This window comes from Callorhinchus milii, unplaced genomic scaffold (assembly GCF_018977255.1).
Source record: "Callorhinchus milii isolate IMCB2004 unplaced genomic scaffold, IMCB_Cmil_1.0 Scaffold2, whole genome shotgun sequence".
Lineage (NCBI taxonomy): Eukaryota > Metazoa > Chordata > Chondrichthyes > Chimaeriformes > Callorhinchidae > Callorhinchus > Callorhinchus milii.
The window spans coordinates 52,436,225-52,451,985 of NW_024704743.1; the positions used below are offsets into that span (position 1 = coordinate 52,436,225).

Below are 15,761 nucleotides of genomic sequence, written 5' to 3' on the forward strand. Positions count from 1 at the left end.
TAAAAAGTTAATACTTTTACATGACCATCATCCAGTATCAAGGTAATGTAATGAACTGTTAGATCTATGTTGTCTTTGCTGCCACATCAGAAAAGAAAAACAGAATATAGTGCCCTTTCTGCACTATAAACAAAATCCCTTCAAATTGTAATCTAATCTAAGCATTCAGGTGACTATTATAAACTGCTCAGTTTCAAAAAAGATATTGAATTGGTGGAGTACAGTGGAGGGCTGAATTCAGGGGACTGAACTAAGAGGCAGGATCGGTCATTTTAGGACTTTTGTCTCTTGAAAAGAGGAGATTGAGGACAGGAACTTGATATACAGGTATTGTAACATTATGATGGATTTAAAAAGATACATTTTTCTGACAGTTTCTGACAAGATTCAGATACAAGGGTCATAGCTTAAAAAGATGGACACAAGAAAACAAATAGGAAATGCAGGAGACTTGTTAAAATGATAGGCATTTGAAACAAAGTGCCAACTCGGATAATTGAACAAAGAACTATTAAATTCTTGAATCTTAATGGGATTCACGGGTATTAGATGATGAAGTTAATGTGTTAAGTGGAATGGGTGGGCTGGATAGACTGAAAGCCTGAACCTTCCTGAAGCTGTAAATATGTTACACTAATTTTACAACATCCTTTAAACTTCAATCATATGGAAATATTTTAGTTACAGTAAAAAAAAGCACTGTTTAACAGGCTCACAAACTTGTGGGTTCTTTAGGACTTGGTTTACTTTTCTACAAACTAGATAGTGTTATATGATATTTTTTAAAATGTCAATAATACAGTGCATTATCATTTTAAAAAAAGATAAATTGAAAATACGCGATTAACCGAAGCTTGGGGTTTAGAAGTCTTGAGTTCAATAAACTTAGGATCGTGGGAAAGAATATGTTGGAGAAAGGAATGGAGTGATTTACAATGTGTTGATGCAGCTATAAGAAAGAACATGTCATTTCAACGTATTTCAGTTCAAAGAGTGTTAGAAGGGCCTCCCCAGATATGGCTGAAGTATTTTTGGGGGTCAGCTGGGTGTCTGATGTATGCAAAGTTGGGAAGGCGAACAAGCAGGGAGTTGGCGTAGTCGAGCCTAGATGTGATGAGTGTGTGGATGAGGGTTTTGGCGGCCTGAGGGGTGGGGCAGTGACGGAACGGGGCGATGTTGCGGAGGTTAAGGAAGGCAAAGTGGGTAAAGTCCTGTGGAGTCCTGTAGCTCAGTGGTTAGAGCACTCGCTTTGCAAGTGAGAGACCCGAGTTCAATTCCAGGCAGGGCGAAACCTTGGGCAAGTTTCCTTACTCCACACAGAGCCTAATAATAATCCCTCCAAAACCAAAAACAATAATAAATTGGTCATTTTCAATCTACGACTGTTTGCGGGACATTGCTGTGCGCAATTGGCTGCCGCGTTCGCCCACAAATATACAGTCAATTCACTTTACAGTGTGTTCTGTGAAGCGCTTTGGGACGTCCTCCCGATCTGAAAAGCGCTATATCAAATGCAAGGATTATTAAAGGCACGGATGTGGGATGGAAAGGACAGTTGAGGATCAAGCGAGACTCCAAGGTTCCAGACTAGTTCAGTGAGGTGGGGTGTGCAGCCTTGGATGGTGATGCTGCCAGTGCCTAAGGGTGAAGGTGCTTACGGGAGCCAATCAGGAGAGCCTTGCTCTTGTTGACATTCGACTGAACTTTCTAAGCATTCATCCAGGACTTGATGTCTGACAGACATTCTGTCAGGACAGCATTGGTCCTGGAGTCAACAGAGAGATAGAGTTGGGTGTCGTCCACATACATGTGGAAGTTGACCCCATGTCTGCAGATGATACCACCAAGAGGGAGCATGTACATTAGGTGCAAGAGCCAAGACTTGGGGATCCCAGAGTGTGCATTGGGTTATTAGGCTTTCCCACTGCTTGTCCAACTAGGACCATCCTACCCATTAGGGTATTGGCTTGCAGGGAGCTAAGTAGAAAGAGTCCCTGGCCCCAATGACTGGTCTACCCTTCCAAGTCGCCAATGAGCCAGGCTAGCTGTGCATTCATCAGCAGGACCCCAGAATACTGCAGCTCTGCCTAGTTTCAGGAACTGGACTACTGAGACTGCCAAAGCGGGTAGGCTCAGCTCCAAGAAGACCCTGGCAAGGTGGATCGTAGGTACCTGTGAGCTTCAAGGTGGGCAACACAGTTCAGCATGAAATGTGTGAGAGCATTGCCAGTATCCTCCTGTTCACAGTTGGACACACATCCCTTCCTATTGAGCAATGGTTCCACCAGTTGGAGATGTGGAGATTAAGCAGCAACTTGTTATCTTTCTGCAAGCCAATCAATTACACCTCCTGTAAAGGTGCTACTTAGGCATTCTGAGTTTATGTTCTGCAGATTGAAGTATCACTACTATCTGTATAGATTTGTGATGTATGTTGCATTTTAATACATTTTGTGTTCTTGTTTGCAGAATGAAGATGGAACAATTGATATTCGAGAGTATGTGATTGCTTTGTCTGTAGTAACAAGACCATCTAAAACTCATGAAACTATCAAATTGGCATTTAAGGTAAGAAATTGTTAAAAGTACAATCACAAATACAGTAAGGCTGTGAATGATGTGCGGTAAATGGATAATATGTCGATTTCTTCACAAAAACTATCCCCTTTACCTCAGTTCTGTAGCTCAGTGGTTAGAGCACTCATCTCGCAAGCTAGAGGACCTGGGTTTGATTCCCAGGTAGGGCGAAATGTTACTCGATTGGTGGATTGCTTTTCCGTGGGTAATAATCCTTTTTTAAAAAATATATATAATAATTTGGTCACTCAATCCACAATTGCTTGTGAGACACTGCTGTGCGCAATTGGCAGCTGCGTTTTGCCCACAAATATACAGTCAATTCACTTTACAGTATATTCTGTGAAGCGCTTGAGATGTCTTGAAGACATGATATATCAAAATGCAAGTATTATTATTAGATCATAAAATACTTCATCACCAAAACAATTCTTTATCTAGCAAGAACTGGTGTACAATACTAAGCAGAGAAAGGTCAAATATGAAAAATCTGGGCAAAGATAAGACAGATAGATGCTTGGTTGCCTTTTGCAAAGAATTCACAGAATAAATTTCAATTCTGAAAACTTGATCAAATCACCTTTAAGTAGAGCAAACCCCTGGCTTATCAGACTCCAGGTCCACAATTCAAACCTAGCCAAACGGGCCCAAAACCTAACTTTTTTTTAATTCTTCTGGGAAAAGATATCCTCACCCTGCATGTAGACTCCCAACTCTGCTAGCAAGTGCCAATGCCACACTGAGCAGCCTCACCATCCTTGCTGGCCGGTACCAGCGTTCTGATTGCACTTAGCCGGAAATTCTGGCTCGCTGGCCCCCATTCTTCTGACTAGTCGGGGTTTAAGTATACTTTCAATCTATCACTGCAACTTTTCATATTTTATTTATGCTTTCCATTATTCTGTAAGATCCAGTCTACATGTTAACAATTATCAACTCTGTGAGAGGCGGCTCACTACAAACAAGCCATCCTATGTTCTTGGGGACTACAATTAAATAAGTTCCTTGATGGCAATTCACTTAGGTTGCATATTTTCAACTAGTCCTCCACTTTGAATAAACAAGCTTTAAGAAAAACTGTTGAGTATCATTTATTGCTATTTCCTAAGAAGCTTGTTGATATGCTTCCTGTTATGATTTTAATTTCCCTGGTTGATTTAGCTGTAAGGAAAGATTTTACTCCAGGGCACTGCTGATGACAACCCAACCAGACTGGCTCATCCACAGGACTTGGAGGGGCAGACCAGTCACAGAGAGCAGGGATTCTTCCCACTTGCCTCCTATTAGCCCTGTAGGCCAAAGCCCTAATGGTCCTAGGTGGACAAGCAGTGGGAAAACTTGCCAGATAGCATTCTCAATAGCAAACTATGCAGTTGAATTCCAGTAATGGTGCTGCTATCCTTGAGATGAGACCTTAAACCAAGCTCCAGTCTGCACATGAAGTATTCTGCATTATATTCAAAAATAATTTCTCCCAAACCACTCTGATTAGAGAATTCATGATCAGGAAATGCTGGTGTTGACAGTTAAATGGTTTAGCATTCCTAACTGTCCCCTGCTTTCCTGAAAGTTGCCTTGTGTCTAGATTGTTTAAAATAACTTCTTATGGGTCATTTGTTCAAATGTCTTAGAAAGGTTAATATTTTTTGCATTACTACTCACTATCACTTGTCAGTAGCCTTGGTATTTACTTATATGTTCTACTCAATACATGAAGTGCAGATAAGTTAAATTTTTGACCCTTAGAGCATTATTTTAATGTTCCTTTATCTGGTTACGATCTCGCTCTCTGGCCGCTCAAAACCCGTAATTGAGTTCTTTCTCTTCTGCTTCCCTCCAATTCCCAGTTTCAGCAATTTATTCCTGTTAATCTTTGACCTTTTAGCTTTTGATTCACAGAAAACTGTTCTGTCGTGTTAGATATGAGATAATAAAAATATTTATTACCACTTCCTAAAATGTACATTAGGAATTGGAATAAAGAAAGAGAAATTAAGGGCAACAGCAACAATTTTACATTTAAATAGCACCTTTCACATAGGGAGTGCTTGATAGACTAGGCTTCACACTTGAGAGGAACTGCAGATGGGCGGGGTGGGGGGGCGCAAGATGATTGACTACATGGTCAAATAGGAAGGTCTTCAGGTGGATCTTGCAAGAGCCAAGGGAGGGAGTGGGTCGAAGGGGGAGTGGGTTGGGGTAGGGCAGAGCAGATGAAATGGAGCAGGCCAGTGCTTGTTGAGCCGAGGGAGTGGCTGGGTTGGTACGGTAAACAAAGTTGTTTATTTTTATAAATCAAATATATCATTTTTGTAAATTTTTCAAAATCAAGAGGAGGCACAAAGAGAATGAGGAAAAAGTGATCATTGAGGGTGATTGCTGCTAAAGGTTTCAAATGTTCCTATTTCAATATGTGTATTTTAGTAAATTATTACATTAATAAAGACACTGCCAAAATTTAGGTAACTTTATTGCTAACAATCGTATATTTTTCAGCATCAGTTCATGAGCTAATACCAGGGAGAAATACACTCAACAACTGGAATTTGCATAGACTTGCTGGCAATTTTATTATTATTGTTGGTATTTTCTCACACCCATGCAATTCTTTGTTTTTGATACTTAGTTTTCTCACTTTACTGCCAATAGGATTGTCATTAAAGGCTACACATTGTTCAGTCTCAAATCTTGGACAGAACCGTTCTATGAATGAGCACTGATTGAATTAGGAGCATGACTGGTGTACAGAGGTGAAGGGTAATGCAAAATCACATTAAAGTGCAAAGGAAGGACCACAAAGCACTGGGATGAAATAAAGCTGAAAGAGGTCAGCTGTCCCATAAATCAATCATAGAACTGGTGCATAAATCTAGAACTACTTAAAATTGTTCCTTCACTGATCTTGCTCCTTCAGAAATCTTGGTTTTCATACAAAACCTTTTAGACTATTTAGATGTAATGTTGCATTTCAAATTTGTTATCAGGCAAAATGTGATATTGTTTTAACAGATTTATGAGTCAGCTGAAGCAACTATAGTGGAAGATGATCTAGCCTGCATTTTGAAGACTGCCTTAGGTGTGAATAAACTGGATGTGTCCAAATTATTCAACGCCATTGATGTTAACGAGAAGGAAAAGATCACTCACAGTATGTATCACTTTCACATGACTAGCAACCAGGAATAATGTGTTAACTACAGTGAAATCACAACAAACTTAGTCCTGGTACAAACGATTTCTTTCAAAGTATATGAGTAATTTGTTGCTAAATTCTAATGTCTTCCCAATTTATTGGTGGAGCAGCCCTACTCTGTATAAACCTGATTATAAAGTACTTTATTTTCAAATTTTGTCCCAATCACCTGAATTTTTAAAAACGATTAATTTAGATTCAACTTATCTTGACATTTCTAAGATGAATTCTTGCATTGTGAAATAATTACTATTTTTTAAATGGTTTTATTCTAACAAATATCATAACTCATAGATTTTTCCTAACTTTCATATTATTTGTGAATCATGAATGGTGCCACAGGCCATTTTTGAAGCTGGGTTTTAGTATAATTAGTTACAATTTGTCAGAATCAATTACACCCTTTTTAAAAATAAAATAGTAAACTCCAACATTGACCAAAGTGAATAGATGTTCTTGCTGATCTCCCTCTGTTTAATAATTTACACGTATCGTGATATTGAACCTGTTGTACTTGCCTTTTATGTACTCAATTGGCCTTCATAATGAAGCATTTGCTGCACTATGGACTTTTTTATTTTAAAAAAACTGTCCTCGCATTCTTTTGTCTGCATTATCATTCAAAAGAGAAAGGGAGAACTGCACAAAAAGATTGGTGCTTTTTTAACAAATATAATCTGCTCTTCATGTGTCTTCATTTTTCCAACTTTAGTGGACTTCTACGAGTTTGCTTGCATGAATCCTACTTACGCTGAGCAGTACCTTTACCCAGACCAGACAATGGGTTTCACTGGCTGCGTGAAAAAGCAGTTTGCCACGACTGCTAATGGATTTTGCATGGACTTCTCACCTGAGGACCAAGAAGAGGAAAGAGAAAGGAGTACGTTGGACAAAAAGCTTAACTAGCCGCTTAGGGATCATCCCTCTCCTGGTGAGAGGGATAGGCCAATGTTAGGGCACTACATGTTACTTAACCTGAGTAAATGTCCTTGTCCTTTCCCGTGTGAACTTACTGCCATTTTTTCTGTATATTTATCATCTCTCAAATAATATCTATATGTTGAGCTTGGGATAGTCTGTTTTTGAAAAAAAAAGTTTATTTTTTTTTAAATGTATCAGAAGCCAAGGTTGTGAAGATGCTTATTATTTGTTAACTGTACTTGAAGGGAACCAAGCACTTATTCAGTTCCATTGTCGCATTATAATCTGTGTTATGGTGACTGTGCATGTTTATAACTTGTAGCTGTAATTGTGGTAGTATGTTTTGTTTTAGTGCTTTTATTCATTTGTTAACGTGTTTATTTTGTGTATGCTTAATTTTAACTACAAAGCAGCTTTTGGGGGAAAAATGTTTGCAGAAGATAGCGTTTTCCCAACAGTGTTATGATATAACAAATTCTTTTGGTTGTGGTGCATTTCGTTATACAGTGATGGGCTTTCTGGGATACATTGGTGTATTTAACTTTGTTTTTAAGTACTGAATGAAACACCAGGACTCAAGTTTGCCTATTTATTCCTTCATCATAACTAAATCATAAGGAAAATTATTTCTGGTATGACTGAAGAATAAAGAACATGTACAAATGTGAGGGAATGCACCATTCTTCAGGTTAATGTGCGATTATTTTTCTAATTGAAGTTTCTCGGTGCTCCTGGGATTATCTCATTATTCAGTTTGGGGATGGGGTTAATGCCCTTATTGCTATTTTTAATATAGCAATAAAGATGGTTTAATTATATTCAGACCTAATTAATCTCTTTTTGATCCATGAATTTTATGGGTTTAGTCAATTTGGTAACAAAACGTATTACCTAATGTACAGCACACGACTTGAGAGTAATTAAAGAATTTAAGAAAAAGGCAAGGAAGTTAGTCTGACTAGGCTATTAAGTAGACAACCTTAACATACAAAACTAGTCAGTAATTTGAATTAGACAATTTTGTAAGCCAAAGGCACATACAATTTACTTACCTTCAGTATATGAAAATATTCATCTCCATGAGGTGCTTTGCCTTTTTTGGGGTTTATGGCAGGAGAAAGTTCCTGGAACTATTCTTGTTTATTGCTAACTAAGAATATCATAGAAAATCTTCACATTCCAACTCAGCTGTGGGCCTCCTATGTTTGGGATTTACCAATAATAATGGAGGCTGTATAAATTAATACTTTTTACATTTTTTAAAAGTTATGTCGTGAGAATAGAAGAATGAAAACCAGAAACGGAGGGTAAACTGATGGCAACTTAAATTTATCTGAAAATAAGAAATATTTCAACACAAAACTTTTAAGTAAAACACCTTGAGGATGAACATTACAGAACAACAAAAAGTGGAAAACTTGCACATTAAAATAAGGAGAAAAGGGGGGAAAGATACACATTCCGCAGAAAATTAGCTGCAATTTCTGACTTTATATGGTACTGTGGCAGTACTCTGGTCAGTGCTGATGAACACTGGGATCAATGAGCATTAATGTCACCTGCAGAAAAGTTTCAAGTTTAAACCTTGATTTTTAAAAGCATTTTATGCTCTGCACCACTGAAGTGCTTGTGAGTATCTGGTCCATGACCATACTGGTGACTCCTTTAGCTCAGGGATTACGCTTTTGCACCAGAGGTGGATGACCTTTTCCTATTTGCCCCTTTCCCCTTCCTGTGGCACCAGCAGGGAAAAATCATTACACCAAGTCTGCATTATATTTGTTATATGGGTGCCAACTAAGTTACTGGCTGCCTTTGGAAGCCCTGGTGTTAGATCCTTACTGCTATCACGTGAAGTGAAAAGCTCTACTCTCGAATGTTGTTGCTGGAAATTAGGCCCAGGTTTGCCTCTCCAGCAATAATGTGTTTCTCCATCAGGTGGCAGAGTGACCATAGGCCCAAATGGAGAAAATTGCTACAGAGCCTCCTGGTTCCATCATCACCAGCATTTGCTTCAGTAGATTGATAACATTTGGAAGTGGTCTGGGGAGGGGAAAAAGGGGAGAATTTATAAATTCATAAAAGGTTGTTTCAACATTTATAGTGTTGTGCTGGTTTTGCATTATAGCATGTAAAATTAAAAAGGTGCAAGGTGTCTCCCTAGTTTTATTTTCTTGGGGCTATTGATATCACATTCATATTTGATTTCTTTATTTCTGGACAGATCCCTCCATTGTCACTTCACATCACAGAGAAAATAGTTTATTATATGTGGAGTGTTATTTTCATATAATGAACCTCCATAATTAATTGTATGTGCTCTTAAGATATTGCTGCACAGTACTGTGTTTTGGTGCATTTTTATATTGTGGGAAGATGGCACGGTAATTGTCCCCAAACCTAAAATCTACCAAAGCATTATACAGTGCAGTGATCTATTCGATCCCTGTTATCTGGATAATGATGTGTAGTAATGGGATTCCCAAGATCACCGAATGGGAGACCTACAGTTCAACATATATGGTCTAAGCAGTCTAACCTCTCATATCTCAGTCAGTTATAAAAGTATAATAACTGAGTTGTGAGTAAGAGAGTTAACCAAAAGCTGTATTGAACACTGAAGCTTGTAATTTATTACTGAAAGTAACACTGCGTTTTCAATCCTGAGTAATTCCACAAATTTCTTATTCAAAGTTAATTGGTAAAGAGGTGTGTGTTGGAAATAACACATCTTGACACAAAGCTTGATCTTGCTTTTTTTTGGTGAACTGATGTTGGATGATATGAAGCATTAATTGATGATGAACATCCCACAGTGTTGATATAAGCAGCCTAGCCTTTGTAAAATTATCATGGAAAATAATTGACCCAATCTTGGGGGAGAAAACTGAGAATTATGGATACTGTGATGAAATTTGTGTATACACACTGAACTATACACACTGGAACTACTGCTTGTATAAACAAAATAATATGCAAAATAATTATTTTATGGTTAATAATAAAAAGATAATATATGCATGACAAAACTTCCATATGACGGTGAATCAGATCAAAGGTACTTGGTACTGGAACCTGTCATCATAGGGTCTTGAAAATGCAGAGATGTTTTTTTTTACAATCAAGTTTGTAACATTTTGAGGAAGAATACACTCCAGCACAAAATGAGCTTCAATGACAAATACGGTGCAATGTGAAAACTTGTGTTGTGGACAATGCTAAGAGAATCAATACATTTTCTGTTCCAGTTTTTATATACATTTCAAAAGGGAATGTTATCTTTTCTGAGGATTTTTCAGCTTTATTGTATTCCCATCTTACCGGACAGCTATTTGGGTTTATCCCCATTTATAAATTTAATTTAAAGATGACTGGGTTATATATGATCTCAACACAGTCTCATTGTGCAGAAAATTAATATTTAAAAAAAAATCCTGTGAAGATTAGATATTACCTGTTAATGTAAAAAAAGTCCTTGCAAGTGCATGGAAATAACCTTGCTTGTCCATAACAATGCCATCATTGAGATTTGTAAGTTTTAGGAATATTATCCATTTTGGGAGGGGAAACATATTTGGAAAATAACCATTTGTACATGCAAATTTGTAATTACAAATCTTGTGTTTATGCACCAAGTAATTACAGTGCTTTTGAAAATTGCACACAAATTTTAAAATATTACTTTTATATCAATAACTATTGTCAAACATAGGTCACATCATTGATTTTTTAAATCTTGACATATATCATTTTCTACAAAGAAAATACCTCAGTAGGCAAGCTGTCCTGTTTTCTTGGTTGTCTTTGAAAGGATCCATGAAATTGTACAGAAGGCTGCTTATTTATTTGTTTACTGCTGCATTTTATATTTTGCTGAAAATTGACTTTGTTAAAGCTTCATGATGGAATTGAGAATGGAAATCTGTTGCAGTGTTTGATCATGTTTCTTGAATTTTTCATTGTATATAAAGGGATTACTGCTAAAACTTACCTTGGACTTTGTGTTTCACAGTGAAATTTGTGTGAATTCAGAATAAACAGATGTAAAACAGCTGTGTGAACGCTTGTGTGTTGCAGTATGTTACTTGTCTCTGAAGTAAGAACTTTCAGATGTATTCAAGATTTAGGTTTAAATCCAGCGCAAACAAAATGTTTATTTTTTCCCCCTGTCAATAGAGTATCCTAAGGGAAATTATTTTGAGTTTTCACATAGTTCTTAGTACACATAAAGTCACCGCATACAATTGACCTTATGCAATTGCCCTTAATTATTACTAAACACCATCATTATAACATAAGTAATGCAGGACACTTGCTTACCTAATTGCGGAGAGCATTAGGTATGGGTTGGCAAGATCCAAGGCTTAGTGTGTTCTGAGGTACTGCTGGAGGTAAAATGGCTTAAAACTGCATAGCTTACCATTGAAAGTACTCTCAGTGTTTGGCCAGCTATGACTACCCTACTTAATAGGGCTTTGGCTTGCAGGGTTAATAGGAGCTGAAGAGGAAGACTCCCAGTAACTGGTCTTCCCCTCCAACTCCTATTGATGAGCCAGGCTGGCTAGTCTGATCAGTACCCTGGAGTGCTGTGAGCATACTTCTCAGGAACTGGACTACCAAGACCGCAACAGAGGACTGACTCGATGCCCACATTTCTTTGGCAAGTATATCACCTTGGAGCCAGTTCAGCTACAAAAAGATGCCACTTAGCTTCTATTCCCCCCCCACCCGAAGGTGGTCACTAGTTGCTCTCGTATGTTAAAGGGATGAGGTGCAAATTTCCTGCAGCTGAATGTTGATAAAACGGAATCCAAACTCCTTGGCTCTGTCAACTACTCTCCTGTGGCTCCCTGAACTCCTCAACCTCCCCAATCTATCCCTAAGATTCACTGAACATGTACATAACCAAGTTATCAAGTTCGATCCCCAGCTATATTTGCTATCCCATACATGGTCCTTAACCTAGACCGCTTTCCTCCATTGTCACACTGCCCGCCCCTAACCGCACCTCACTCCCATTGCAGCCGAAACACTGGCCCACGACTTAACATCTACCGCCTCAACTATTCAAACGCCCTCCTTGCCAGTCTCCCGAGCTCCACTATCCATAAAATCCAACTGCTCTAAAACTCCGCCACCATTGTACTCACCCACTCTAAACTCCGCACCCCCATCAAACCTGTCCTCGCCATGCTTCACTGACTCCCTATCACAGAATGGATCAACTTCGACATCCTCACACTTGCCTACAAATCCCTTCACCCCCTGGCACCTCCCTACCTCTCTGACCTGCTTATTCCCCACGCCACCACCACCTCCTGTGCTTGGCTGGCTCCAGCCTCCTGCATGTCCCTTTGGCCCCTCCATTCTACCATCAGCGGCTGTGATTTCAGCCACTGTACCTCGAAACTCTGGAACTCTCCATCAATCCTTCTGCCTTGTCCCATTACCCCATTTTCAGATCACGCCTTAAGACCTTCCTCTTCAACTGTGCTTACTATCACCTCCCCCCAACTCTGCATCAGGCTCCACACTGTTAAGCACTCCGAGACGTTACCGTGCAAGAAGGGTGCTATATTCTTCAAATTGTTGTTTTTGTTGAGGTATGAAGGCAATTAGATAAGCTATCATTAACGCTCAGTTGGTAGCAACCTCACCTCAGTCAGAAGGTTGTGGGTTCAAGCCCCAGGTCAGGTCTTGGAAATCAAAGTCTAGGCTGTCATTCCAATGCAAAGCTAAGGAGGCGGGCGGGAGGGTGCATTGTTGGAGGTGCCATCCTTTAGTTGAGACATTAAAACAAGGTCGCGTTTGCCTGTTTACATGGATGTTAAAGATCCCATCATACTGTTGACAAAGAAGGGAGATTCTTCCCGTGTCGTGGCCAACAATCCCCCAAATAAAATTGTTCATCCTGTAATATTCATCAAAAGCAAAAAGAATTGATTTCAATCCGAGTTGATGAAATTAATGTAGAAACAGAGAGAGGATGAAGCATTGTATTAGACATGTCTTCAAATAATTTGCATTAACATCAAAGATGGATTTATAATATTGTGCCATTCGTGTGCCAAATAAATTCAGAATTAAGTAGGGGCTACAGTGAGGTTGAAAAGCAGTACTGTGGGCTATCGTCAACCTCATTTGCAAATAATCTATCTGGAGTGTGCGTGATTCTTGTTTCCCTGTTCCCTGGTTAGCTCAAGTCGATCTGTCCTAACTCAACGTGTCCACATCCTCATTGATGCCATCCGCTTCCTCTTACACTTTTGTCTCTCGGCAAGTCCAACATTACCCCTATTGCACCTGATTTACAAATAGTGTAACTTTAAGGCACCAGAAGAGACCACTGCCTCTATTACAGTCTTCTGAAATAAAACCTTAAAATCCCAGAAATGCTGATCCGATCAACCAATGATGAAAGTAATCTGGTGAAAGTCACTGGTTGCAAAACACTGCTATCAGTGACCAAATATCACCCAACTGTTGTTGCCTCCGTTTGCCTTTAGATTTCTAAATGATGAAATATATATTCATTTTTAGTTTGGGATTACGATGTAGACTTACATGGTGCTCATGAAAGAAATACCTGATTCCAATTTTTATTATAAGGCGTAGCGCCTTTGCAATAATACATGGGCTTTGTCTACAAAATAGCAGTCACCGCATTTAACGGTGAAGCCCTTGGATGTTGTCACTCATAACAGGATACTTTTGTTAATATTATCTGCATATTGCATCCTTGTAGCGTTCTTCAGTATATAAGGAAACACTATTTGCCACGCTCATTTGAGACTTATGTAGTTATTTTTCAGGAGCTGTTCTGCCAATGACATATGGATTTCGTTGGGAGTCCCCTGTGCATTTATGGCTCTTCAGTAAAAATAAATATCGGTATGTTAGAAAAGTGCCCGGGGAATTATTTTTGTTTAAATTACAAAGTTAGAAAATCATTCTAAGTTAGAAAATCAAATAGTGCATCACATACTGTTTGCTGGCGGTTCCCCCTGACCAGCTGTGCCAGAGTGCATGATTCCCAAGACCTAAGCGAAGTGCAGATAAATTATTGCAACAACAAAAATGAATGAGAGGAAATCAAAAGGAAACCTCTTTAATGCAGTTGAACGATCTGCTAAACAAAATCAAATCGTACTGGTTTCAAAATTGGATTACATACAGGTCAAGTACAAAATAATCGTAATTTTGAGATAATTTCTACGGTGAATAACGTTCTTTTCTGGACGATTCGTGGTTTCTCAAGATATTCAAATAGTACTGTTAACTGCAGTACAAAAAAGCTTGAAATGATCTTCAGACACCGTCAATGCAACTGAACAAACAGCTACAAAGTGTACAATGGTTTGCATTTTGGTGTTGATACTTCGTTTGTTCGGACAAAAAAGGTAATTACAATTTGCAAATAAAAACACAAACTTCCTCAGGTGAGAGTCTGAAACTTTCATTTCAGATTACAACGGTTTGTGTCCCAGACTATCAAACACTAAGCGTTCGTGCGATTTAAAAACAAATAACTGTTCTTAGAGAAAAAAACCCACAAAATACAGCAGATGCTGGAAATCTGAAAAGGCTTTTTAGCTGTTTTAAGTTGCTTATTAAATTTCAATTCCGATCCTTTCCAGGGCACACGATGCCTCTGAGCGGTGGTGTTTTTATCTCCTGCAGTTCCAGAAAATAAGCAAATCCCAGAGGTGCTCTCAGGAGATGCGATCCAACCGCTCTCCATTGGAAATCTGACACTTAGTACAAATCTGGTTTTCGGTAAAATAAAAATTCTTACCTTATTTGAGGCATCGATTTCTAAAATGAAAATGTTCTCTAAACCCAGCGGTGATAATATAATAACAACAACAACAACAACAACAATAATAATGTCTGATCAGAGCCCAATGTACAATCGCTTTGCTTCAGTAATTGTGCTGCTGTAACGTGGACAACGTTTACTGTACGTGTTTGGGGTTAAAAGTAACTGCCTGAGGGGCGGTGTCACCGAGAGCACAGGTGAGTTTGCTTTGATTTGCTTTTGATTCTGTTTACAATAATCCTCGACTAAGGACTCAGGCGCTGCGTTTGGGGATCATGAGATGTGCAGCCAATAATAGCACAGACAGCGGCACAGGGCAGCGGGGGACCTGGTCGCCACCTCTGATGGTCCTGGTGGTCCACCCGCCAGCCCTGACCTGCTGAGAAGGTGGAGAGGAGCTCGTGGGGCTGTTTAAAGCTGCGGCTCTGAGGGTCTGTACCAGTCTCTGTGTGTGTGTGTGTGTGTGTGTGTGTGTGGTGTGTCCTCGCAGATCCCACCGAGAGGTCCCTCCAGTCCCCGCACATCACACCTCTCCCTCTCCCTCTCCCTGATCCTCGCCTCACACACTCCCACCCGCAGCCCTCGGGCTGCAGCAAAGAGGTTTCCAGAGGCGTTACCTCCACACTCGCACTGACTGACTGACTGACTCACAGCCACAGGTGAAGCCCAGACTCCCGGCAACTGGTTTGGAAGCAAATTGTCCCTCAGATTTCGTTGCGGATTCACGGCTTTTGCTGAGGTGAGTGCCTTCCCCTCAGCGCGTTATACATAGGTACATCTGCTTTGTTGTTGTTGTTGTTGTTGTTGTGGTGGTGTGTGGCTCTGATGGAGAGGACACCGCAGTCTCTGCTCTTCAACAGAGAGGTATTTACTGTCGGTCCTCGTGTTCGAGGCGCGACGCTCTTGTTCGCATTTCTCACAATCCCTCAAAAAAATTGTAAACTGAGGGGAAAAGGGTTTTTTTTTTTGTTTGTTTGTTTTTTGGATGGAGGGGGAAAAAAAGACGGTGCTTTGCGTTCTGCTTTTGATCATTTTGAAATGTGCAATAACTAAACCCACGTTTTGTCGCCTTTCCCCATTCAGAGGGCACATCGCTGTAGTCGCAGCGACGAGAGGCTGAAAGGCGCTCAGACATTGATATGCACCGGAGCCGCTAAATGTTTACCCATTTCTATTTAATGTGTTGCTTCCAGTTTCCGAACAGAGGACACACTGCCGCTGGACCGACGAAATGTGGTTTTCGTCCGCTTC

General features: G+C 39.6%; 1 protein-coding gene across 2 annotated transcripts in view; it reads left to right on the forward strand.

Annotated features, from left to right (window-relative positions):
* Positions 1-10,744, forward strand: part of lpcat1 (lysophosphatidylcholine acyltransferase 1) — a 97,257-nt gene extending 86,513 nt beyond the window's left edge. For both annotated transcript variants that reach the window (XM_007903029.2, XM_042331728.1), the window contains 3 exons: positions 2,470-2,568; positions 5,587-5,725; positions 6,483-10,744. In XM_007903029.2, the coding sequence (XP_007901220.2) occupies positions 2,470-2,568; positions 5,587-5,725; positions 6,483-6,676 (432 nt within the window). In that variant the 3' untranslated portion in view covers positions 6,677-10,744. The remainder of the gene's footprint in view (positions 1-2,469; positions 2,569-5,586; positions 5,726-6,482) is intronic.
* Positions 10,745-15,761: the final 5,017 nt, after the last annotated feature.